This window comes from Quercus suber, unplaced genomic scaffold, assembly GCF_002906115.3.
Source record: "Quercus suber isolate HL8 unplaced genomic scaffold, Cork oak 2.0 scaffold_17, whole genome shotgun sequence".
NCBI lineage: Eukaryota > Viridiplantae > Streptophyta > Magnoliopsida > Fagales > Fagaceae > Quercus > Quercus suber.
Window position 1 is genome coordinate 33,465 of NW_027069482.1, and position 11,307 is coordinate 44,771.

At 36.2% G+C, this 11,307-nt stretch overlaps 1 protein-coding gene across 10 annotated transcripts; it reads right to left on the reverse strand.

The window, feature by feature from the left end:
* Positions 1 to 1,734: 1,734 nt before the first annotated feature.
* Positions 1,735 to 8,222, reverse strand: LOC111997595 (putative pentatricopeptide repeat-containing protein At1g16830). 10 transcript variants are annotated; one of them, XM_065759609.1, is made up of 7 exons: positions 8,012 to 8,222; positions 5,938 to 7,909; positions 5,344 to 5,431; positions 5,144 to 5,234; positions 4,124 to 4,446; positions 3,825 to 3,893; positions 1,735 to 3,199 (listed from the first exon to the last, which is right to left on the reverse strand). In XM_065759609.1, the coding sequence occupies exons 1-2, from the start codon at positions 8,114 to 8,116 to the stop codon at positions 6,107 to 6,109; spliced, it is 1,908 nt and encodes a 635-aa protein (XP_065615681.1). In that variant the 5' UTR covers positions 8,117 to 8,222; the 3' UTR covers positions 1,735 to 3,199; positions 3,825 to 3,893; positions 4,124 to 4,446; positions 5,144 to 5,234; positions 5,344 to 5,431; positions 5,938 to 6,106. The 10 variants fall into 10 exon arrangements, with proteins under 10 accessions (XP_065615681.1, XP_065615673.1, XP_065615666.1 ...); XM_065759601.1 differs by having other exon boundaries at positions 2,892 to 3,199; positions 5,144 to 5,220; positions 5,938 to 8,222; XM_065759594.1 differs by having other exon boundaries at positions 2,892 to 3,199; positions 4,124 to 4,516; positions 5,144 to 5,220; positions 5,938 to 8,222.
* Between the last annotated feature and the right edge of the window lie 3,085 nt (positions 8,223 to 11,307).

Consider the following 11,307-nt stretch of genomic DNA (forward strand, 5'->3'; position numbering starts at 1 on the left):
TAAAACTCTTTTGAGTATCCAATATAACCCAAAAATGAACGCAGATCAGTAAGGAACCAAGATAATGAAACTCCAAAGACAGGTCATGCCCTGCTTCCTCACAAAAGAGAAAGAGAACCTACTAGACCACCAGCTGAATTAACCACTGACCAAGTCATATAAAATTTGGATAACTGCATTGCATGAAATATGAGTATACCTCCCTCCCCCTCCCCCTCTCCAAAAAAAAAAACAAAAAAGGCTACACAGTTGCAGAACAATGAGTACCAAGGTAAAAATTTAGTACCATGCAGTTGGTTCATAATAGATTTAAACCACTTTGCTTTTCTGCTAGAAAAACAACACATGCTTGGAAGAAAAACTAATAAATAGAACTCCATCGTATGGATTCCCTTCTGATATACTTTCTGGAAGTACTCTGCGTTCGAAATTGCTTCCAAAACTCATTCTATTGACTACCGTTAGAAGAACATAAGGCTAAGGGACTTCCGCACAAACATGACAGCTCTTTTTTTTAATTCTGTCTATGGGTAATGTGAGATACTTTACAGGTAGCAGAATGTTCGTATGAATAACTATATCCAGACACAAAGAATGTGAGATACTTCAGGCTGAATTTGACATCCTACTACATACCAGACTCAAAAGATTTATAAAGCTAGTAAAAGAGACACATGATTGCCTACTTTACTAAAGACGATACTAAAAAGGTTGATACAATACAAGTGTGATGCCCCTTTTGCCACACATTTATAGACAAATCAATTTATATATAAAAGCACAGACCCCACGCGAGAGTTCATGATTTTTTTTTTTTAAAAAAATCTTACCTTGAGAAGGTTAAAAATGTGCAATGAAGCTTCAAACTAATTTTTATAATCTCAAAATATATATGTTTCTTTACTCTAATTTAGTTTACTTTTTCTTTATAATATATATACAACATTCTTCAAAACCGTTTTACATAAAATATCACAAAATTATCTGTGCATCGCATAAGCAACTTACTAGTTTACATAATTGGAGAACTCAGATTTATATGGTTATTTCACTATCCTTATGCAATAATGCAATCTACAAATAGAAGCGTCATTGAGAAGGTACAAATATGAGTAAAAACTAAAACACATGTTATAATCAACAAGCTGGACAAAAAGTCTTAAGGATAAAGAAGAGAATCTGAAATATTTGACCTAGGGCATTGGAAGACCAAAAAATAATAGCTTCATTTGTTCTTTTACCTATTTTATGAGACAGATTGAATCTGCTTTTGCCAATTCCTAAGTCTTCAGACAGGTTATCTCATCATCCGGGACATTTAGGTCAAATTAGATGTAGACATGGCCATTGGAAATCAGTTGTGTAAATTAATTATAAGTCACCCACAATCATTCATTCACTTTGAACCTGATTCTAAGTTTCTAACTAAAGTAAGCACAAAACCACAAAATACACGACCACCTTACTTGAAAATATGAAAACAATCTTCTCCATGATTTGGTAACAATAAATCTGCTCTAACTTATATCACCATTCTACCAGTTCCTCAAAAAAAAAAAAAAAAAAAAAAAAAACCACATACATCACCATCAAATTCAATTATTAAACACAGTAGTCAAGCTTTGAATGTCCCTGTTTTGTGGTGGCAAATAAGTAATTCATGATGTCCACCTCTTAATTCTAATAAAGCAGGCAAAAATCCAAAATAAAAACAACAATGAACAGATTGGAAACTAGAGACGTCCATATGTAGGATGCTTTCATATCATAAAAACAGCAACTTTGTTTCAAATTCAAAGAAGACTAAATTAAAATGAACAAAAAAAGAAAAATACAAGTCACTGTCCTATTCTATCAAATAATGATTGGACTTAAAGTTGGCAGGAGTTCTACCCTAGGGGTGTTTGTAAATCAAAAAAATGCACAATCAGAGAAGTCAGCAGCATACAATCCCATCCACGAACCAAGCAGAAGATCTACACAAGACAGTGGCTGCTGACTAATATCAGAAAGACCAGAGAATGTGTCATCAATAAGATTGAGTCCGTCATCAAATCCAGACCCATCTTCTTGGTTCCTTCTTGTGAATCCAAGAATTGGAATTGTGAATGATCATCAAGGGGAGCAAATCTTGGATTTTCATCAAACGGGACTCAATCATCAAAGGCAGAAAATCTTGGACTTTCATCAAATGGGTCATGATCATCAAAGGCAAGAAATCTTGGATTTTCATGAAATAATTTTCCGATTTGTACTCATTCTGTGCAGACTAGATTTAAATCCTTGACTTCGGCTATGCTAAATGTTTTAAGCCAATTTTTTGGGTTATGTAAACTTGGCTTCCAAGTGGGGAATAAGAGATGAATGAAAGAGAGTCAAGAGACACCTGGGCTATGTTGTCTAGTGGTGTGGCACCGATGTTGATGCAATGATGATGTTGCCTATGGTTGATGTGGCAAAATGTCGTTGAGACACATGGCTAGACCAAATTTGCTGCACTAGGATTAGCTGGAAGTGGAGTGAAGGAGAGATTGTCAGATTCGTGGAATCAATTTCAAGAAAGATAAATATCTGTGAGATTGAGCAATGAGGAAAGAAGTGTATTCCAGATTGCAGTGGTTGAGAAAGAGAGACTATTCTATGCTCACTGTTTGAAAGAGTATTGACTTGCTCAATATCCCATTAGTATCTTGCACGATTCTCAAACCAAACATTTGGAATTGACCACAACAGAGACTGCCTTGAACTTGCTTACCCTTTCTCAGAAAAATAACGCAGCCATTACGCGACATCGTTCATGTTTTGTCAATTAGCATGCCGGCTTCCATCCTAACAATTCAATCATCTTTCAATTTCCCTTATCCTCCCCCCAAAAAATAAATAAAACAAAATAAAATGAATGAACAAAGTTTATTGAATAAAGACGACAAACAATATCATTCTCAAAAAAAGAAGCTATTCCAGCTGCTATTCACTTTGCAACAAACACACCAATAATGCATTAACATGGTTACCATCACTCGAACTCAACTCTTCCTTAAATTCTTCAAGTATTAGAGGCCAGCCATTCAAGTCCTAAAGTATAGAAACTAGCCATTCAAATCTTCAAGATTTCATCAGAGTCTTCATTAGCCACCATTAGAACCTCTTTTCACAGACCATTTTGCCTTAGTTCAATTCACATTCAAGTCTTCAAATACTGAAACCAAGTTGAAATTATATAAAGTTACCAATTGAGCTCCTTACTAATGTTAATCATCACTTTGACAAATATTCATTACTGGAATCCACAAAAGTTAAAAGCCACAAATTTAAAGAAAGCTATCAAAAAATTCTCAAATAAAAAAGAGGTTCAACCAAATCACAAGCCCTACAAGAACCGGCAAATCTTTCATTTCCAATTGAAATTATATGCTCCATTGAAGTTAAAATTATCAAAAAATCTCCAAGAACACTTAAAGATTTAGCACTTAGTTGAAACCCAATAAAACTTTCTTGTATAGAGCGACAAAATTGAACTCCAGAATACAAACAAGAATAGAAACCAAACAATGCAAGAAACTAAAAGTTATCTGCACCTTATCTTTATTCATGAATTAAACAAGAGCAGCAAAAAGAATAAAAGCTCGTTAACATATTTCCAATTTCATCAATCAGAGACAATTTGAGGGCAAATGAAATGAGGATAAAGATCCATTTCTTCACATTGCCAAATGTTCAAAATAAACAATTAATGCAGCAGAAAAAGAAGGGGTAATAGGATAAAACTCATCAAAATTTTGCTAGTTATCAAGAATGTTAATTAGAGGATAAAGAAGCTGTACCATTTCCACGTAGCTGTAAATAGTGATGATGAACTTTCTGTTTGCAGCTGTAGAACTTGGTGAGCAAGTCTGCAAATAAAAGCAGATAACAGATTCATAATGACATAATTTCAGAACAAAAGCCATAACTGACACTGAGAAGGAGAGAGATTTGCCATGGGCTTTCTTGAAATGTTTGAGAAGAGACCAGATGCTTGTTGAATTGAAATATAGAGTAGAAGAGGTTTTAGAGATAAATTGAAAACGTTCAACAAACCCAGAAAATTTAGCCCACAAAAATCAAATTTTCTAAAATTAACCTGAGATTATACTGCAGGAATGGTGAATTGAAGCACCCATCAATCTGGGTATCAGAGTGAGAAAGATTGGGTATCAGATGCGAAGAGAGTGAGAAAATAGTGGAAGCGGTGGTAGAGCACATCAGGCATTAGCAAAACATGACACCAACAGCAATGCAGCACTGCGCTCTCTGCTCAGAAACTTGAAGAAGAAGCTGACTTGGGGATTACATTGGAAATTTTGCATTTTTCAGTGAGATTCCTACAGGTTGGGAATAAGAAAACCACCAGAGACGGTAATTCAAGATTACCACGTGAAATTCCTAGGAATATTCTCCAATTCCCTGAACCAAAAGGCCCCTAAGAAACATTATATTACATCATCCACTTCCTCCAAGAAGAAAGAAATAAGAACTGTTAAATGACAACAATATTAATATTATAGAATTGATAACAAGTAAATGATATAAAATTAAATCGCTTATACGTTTTACTTAATTTTTCCAAAAATCTATACAATTGCACAACTTTCGACTAGATTTTTTTTTTTATCCATCCTGTTTTTACCTACAAGGCTACAACTTTCCTAAAGCACATTCTTGCACCTATCTCAGAGACTTGTTATACGACAATTAACCCAGTCAAAAACACAGGCTTTATATAAATTAAAAAAATAAAACCCAAGTGCCCAACTCTTGCATGATTCTCATACTGTCTTAAAATGCTGCCTTTGATTGTTGTTTAGCAACAATGTCTCATTGCATCACTCGATACTATAAGGGTCTAATTTGAATAAACAAAGTTCAGTGTCTAGACGATGAAACAGAGGGATTTTCATGATGGATTCTTGATTAACAGGAACACCAAAAAGGGTTTGCAGACTACATTCACAAATTAACAACACTGTTAGCCTTTTAAGTACTTATAATCCAAAATGATGCCATGCAAGCTTCACTTCTTCCCACATTAAAAAGCGATAGGAAACAAATGGTTTTCTCCTCTTTTTTTCCCCTTAATAAAAAACATCCAGACCTTGCTCACCTGAGAACCATCCTTCGATTATTTAACTCAAACTAGGTAGAACTTAAGGAGCCTCTTCCAACATCATAACTGGAGACCTAGAACACAAAACCTTCAAATAGAAGGGAATGAATGTATCATAAAAACCACAGGAATTGAGGAAATTTAACTTTTTCCTATAATTTGGAAAATATTAAGAAAAAATATACTGATGCAAATACCTTTGGTGAGGTACTTCTAACATCTCCATCAACCTAGTGTTTAAAAGATATATCCTGGCAAGAGCTTAACCCTCCTTACAAGCTCATCCTTCAATAGTTGCACATCCATTTGCGACAAAATAAATGCAATGAAAAAGATAAATCAATACAATTACAATTGCTAACCATATATATAATATTTATAAGAGCATGCTTTACATTTTAAAACTCATGCATCTCAGCTTGTAGCACATATTTTCATAAAATTTCTAAGCAACCAAAAAAAAAAAAAACTTGCAAGGAACAAAGACTAATTAAATAAAGTTGATAACAAAATTATAGTACTAAATTAGAGGTTTTAGGGTTGAGAAATAGCCTTCCATTTAGAGAGAATAAATACAGTAGCTAGTTTTATACAATTTATATCTCAACTGATGCAGTTTAAGCTTTCATAGTTTGGTACTAACTAAGTTAAATAAGCAATGTGATCAATGTTTAAAATATAAACCATCAGCAAATCCTGAACTGACAACACATCATAAGAAAAAACCCAGAAGACCAAATAATTAAATACGAGTGAGTAGGCAGAATAGAAACTATAGATAACAATATTACCTGCCAAGAGCTTTGTAGCTCAGTGGCATAGCCTGCTCTCCATTATTCCAGTGTTTGAATCCCCCCTCCCCCACTGTTGTAATTATTGAATTATCAAAAAACAACCTTCATGATGCCTGACAAAAATACAGAAGAATCTCTGATCTATGGAGAAAAGATCAAATGAATCTCAACCCACTGAAGCAGCCACATCAGAAAGGTCCTCAGAGCCAGATGTGCCCACAAACGGATCATTTTCCAAATACCCTTTTAACAATAAGCTCCCAACATCTACTTTCAGACCTTGGACATGTTCTTCAGATAAAGGCACATAGATTGCATTAGCTGGTATCAACCCGAGATCTCTCATCTCAATTAAGAGATTAACAGCTGAATTAGAATTGTGGGATCTACAAAGGAACTCACATAACCTAAAGTAATTATTACAACTGAGTTCTATCCTTGCATCAATCATCTCTTGTAGCAACTCTATTACCATTTTAAGATCTCTTTCTCTACAAAAAATATAGAGCATTATGTTATATGTATGTGCATTGGGAGTTATATTGACCTCCTTCATCTGGTTATACAGGGTGCAAGCCTCTCCAAATCTACCACTCTTAAGAAGTCCACGGATAGCAACTGTGTATGATACAGCATCAAGTGGATGCTTCTCTACAACTGCTTTCCTAAATACTCTAATGGCCTTATAAAATTTTCCAGCCTTTATAAGTCCATCTGTAATTACAGCATGGATGTAAGCATCCTGACCAGGATAATTCATGATGATCCCATAGTACACATTAACTGCTTCATCAACTCTTCTCGCTCCACATAGTCCTCTAAGTAATCCAACAAAACTATACTTATCTGGGGTAAAACCTCTATCAAGCATATCACTATATAACTCCACAGCGAGACTTGGAAACCCCGCGTTACAAAAATAAATTAGCAGTGCATTACAAACCACCAAGTCTGCTTCTATGACAAGTCCATGGACTAATTTGGGTAAGAGAGAAAACCTCTTAGACAAACATATGGTAGATAACAAAGAACAAAATGTATAAGAATCAGGTGCCATTTTTTGAGTTTCTAAATTTACAAAAACATCAACCGCATCATCATACCTTCCAACCTTGGAGAAACAGTCTATTAATACATTACAAAGAACCAAGTCAGGGGCATAACCTTTGGATTTCATGATATTTAAAACATGGAATGCATCACCAATCATTTTTGATTCCATAAGTCCCTTTATTAAAGTAGTATATGTTACAATATTTGGAGAACAACCAGTCTTACCCATCTTCTCCAATAGACCACACGCAATATCAATTCTACGCAGCCGGCAAAACCCATCAATGAGTATACTCCATGCATTCACAGATAATGGAATGCCCAAAATAATCATTCGACCCAACACTTGATATGCCTCCACAAACATACCCAACTTGCAAAAATAATTCAAAATCATCTCAAATGTCTCAACATTCGGGTAATACCCCATTCCCAACATCATTGTAAAAACCTCCCGAACATGAACCAAATCATTCAACTTACAAAAATTACACAATGCAATATTAAATGTCAAAAAATTAGGCAACTGGGTCTCCTTAAAAACCTTAATGGCTACATCAACGCGCCCAATCTTGAACAATACATCCATAATTACATTACGCGCAAACGTGTTGGGCTCAAAACCAAAGCAACCCATTTGTTCAAAAGCCTCAAAAACCATGTCATACATTCCTCCACGCCAATAAATCCTCAACAAAAGCAAAAAAGTTTGGGCCTTAGGAACACACCCAATACTTTCTAACCCCCAAACAACCCCTCCAACCGTCTCATACCGTTGCATAAGGCGGTTAACCACACCGACCATGTGGTCAAACGCAGTGGCATTATGGAAATAATTGGGTTGCTTAGCACACCATAGAAAGAAGCTCAATGCAATCAAATCAGAAGTGCAGTTCAGTAAGGTGGAATGTACAGTCTGATGAGTGAGAGTGATAAACAGCTTGTTATTTTTCTCGGGAAAATGTTGATGATTTTCACGGAATTTTTTATACTGGGTAGTTGGGTTAGTTACACATACCGTTGGTGCCGAGGAGAGAAAACGAAGTGGCAGAGCTGGTGCAATGGAGAAGAGGCGATTTGGGGTTGAATGCAAGAAACTCCATCTGTAATATCTCCATAACATTTCCAGGAAAATTTTTATTTTCCCAGAAACCAAACGAAGCGAGTAGAGAAGACGAGCATGGTGGGCGGCTAGAGCTACCTCCGGTGTGATAAGTGGCCTAACCCAAGTAAACCCATTTCTCTTTATATATTGAGGGACCAATAATTAATATATGAAAAGTGCATATCTATAATTGCAAAAATAAATACTAGCGATAGAGTACCTTACAATTTGGTCCTTAATTATTATTATTATTTTTTATTTTTTATTGCTGATACAGTAAATTTGAATGCTTCATCACCGTTTGATTGGAGTGATTTTGTGATGGAAGAAGAGAGGAAAAAATAAGAGAATTTTAAATAGCTTCATTGTTTGGTTTTCTACACGAGAATAAATTTATATAAATATTATTTTCTATTTTTTAATTTTTCTTCTTAATCAAGCAAAATTCTATCATTTTAATTTTCCGTCCCTAACCAAACACAAGAAAACTAAATATTTTCTATCCCAACCAAACAAAGTTAGGCATTTTAGGGATTTGGTTATATACCAAATTTTCTACAATTGAATAGGGAAGCTTTGTTTAGAGAAAGAGAAGCATTTATATGATTTTTCAAATGAAATCAAGACACGCATTTAAAAATTTTTTAGATATATATTATGACATTTCTAAATAAAAAATACTTCTACTTTGATTTATTTTCTCTGAATTAAGTAACTTATTATGTTAATTCATTAATGAAAATGTATTATTTAGATTATTATTTTTTAAATCTTTTTATTTAGTATAACATTAACATACATACCTAACTATAACAATGATTGTATACTAAATAACCCAATCAAATCATGTGTTTAAAATATGATTATCTTGAACATAAAATTTATGTTGATTACCTATATAACAAAGAAAGATGAGCCGAAACCATGATTCAGAATCTCAAGATGAGCCGAATAATGCCACAATGAAGGAGCAACACACAGCAGGGGCGGAGACAGCCGCAATTAATGTGTTACCTGAGAACAGCCTGGTGGTAAGCGCTCCAAAAACCGTTGAAAACGGTAGCAATCATGAGGGTAGCCCGAAACGGCAGCAAGTAATAATGGAGAATCCTGGTAGTAAAGGCGTAATAATGGGAAACGTTATACAGGATGAGGCAAAGACCGTTGACTGCGCTAATTCAAATGTTGAATCGGACTTGGGCCCAAATGGTCTGGACTTGGCAAGTACACAGGCAAGTGGGCCTGATGGGCTGAAGCATAAGCCGAAAGCAACGTGGGTAAGGCTCAACAGAATGAAGGATGGGTTTAATGAGTGTGCTAGGGATGTTAATACGCCAACACTGGGAAAAAGAAGAGTAACGTGTACTCTGTTTGCAGAACACGAAGAACACCAATGGAAAAGAGGAAGAGTAGAATCAGGTGAAGAAATCCATGAGGAAATATCGGCGGGGGTGGAAAGCCACCCTGGCTGGGAGCAATGAGGATCCTAAGCTGGAATTGCCAAAGGCTTGGGAACCCTTGGACAGGTCGAAGCCTTCGCAAAATCGTGAAGGAACAAGATCCCATGGTGTGTTTCCTAATGGAGACCAGATTGAACAAAGAAGGTTTTGAAAAACTTTATAAAGACTTACCGTTGCAAAATCGTATTTTTGTGAAACAACCGGATGAGGGGGGTGGACTTGCGCTACTGTGGAAATCTGATGTGAGTATTGATCTTGTGAACTTCTCACCAAACCATATTCTTGTCACTGTGAAGGAAGTGGACGGCTTTGTGTGGCACTTGACGGGGTTCTACGGATGGCCAGATGCAACTGAACGTAACAAATCTTGGGCATTGCTTAAACATATTAGAACATTGGTGGAGGGCCCCTGGGTTTGCATTGGAGATTTTAATGCAATTCTCCATGTATCGGAGAAACTCAGTAAACGTCCAAGTCAGAGGAGTCAGGTGAGTGCTTTTGGAGATACACTAGACTTTTGTCAGCTTCAGGATTTGGGTTTCCATGGCTACCCGTATACCTAGAACAACAAAAGGCCAGGTGAAGCTAATACAAAGCAATGTCTAGACCGCGCCGTCGCTACAAAAGATTGGGTTGCCAAGTTTCAAATGAGCAAACTGATCCACCTTTCTTCACATGCCTCGGATCACTTGCCCATTCTTCTTCAAACCTAATCTTATAGGCATCAACGAGTAAGGGGGAATAAAGGCTTCAAATTCGAAGAAACATGGCTGTTGTGGGAAGAGTGTGAAGCAGTGGTTGAGGGAGCATGGAATTCAGGTGGTGCTGATGGCTTCGGGCTGGCTGATATACAACACAGAATTGAAGCTTGTGGAGTGGAGTTGAAGACATGGGGTGTTGGTAAACTTAACCCGGATGCTGAGGAAATAAAAAAGCTTCAAAAAAAGATAGACACTATGATTGGGGAGGATGTCACAGAGGAGTCTAAAGCGAAGTTCCTAAAAGTCTCAAAAAATTTGGATGAATTATTACGAAGGCAAGAAATTTTTTGGGCTCAAAGATCTAGAATTTCTTGGCTCAAGCATGGGGATAAAAATACAAAATTTTTCCATGCCAAAGCTTCACAACGGAGACGAAGAAACCATATTCAAAGGATTAAAAACTCTGAAGATTGTTGGGTGGAGGAAGCAGAAGACATTGCAGAGGTGGCAATTGGGTACTTTGATAACCTCTTTACTGCAGGAACCTGTGACCAGATTGATGAATGTCTAAACATAGTAACATGCAAGGTTACTCCTGATATGCAGTAGTTCCTGACCAGTGATATCAGTGCTGATGCAATTAAGGCGGCATTATTCCAGATGGGACCAACAAAGGCTCCTGCACCAGATGGTATGAACCCTCTATTTTACCAAAAATTTTGGCATGTCGTGGGTGATAATGTTGTCTCTGCTGTGTTGGATTTTCTAAATTCTAGCTGCATGACTCCTGGTATTAACCATACCAATATTGTGTTAATTCCTAAAGTAAAAAATCTAACCGTTTGAAACAGATCCTCCCATATATTATCTCTCCCACACAGAGTGCATTTGTCCCTGGCAGACTCATTACAGATAATGTATTACTTGCCTATGAGACTCTCCATGCTATGAATATTCGGAAAAAAGGAAAAAAAGGTACTTTGGCATTGAAACTTGACATTAGTAAGGTATATGACAAGGTGGAATGGCCTTTCCTCCAGGGCATGAT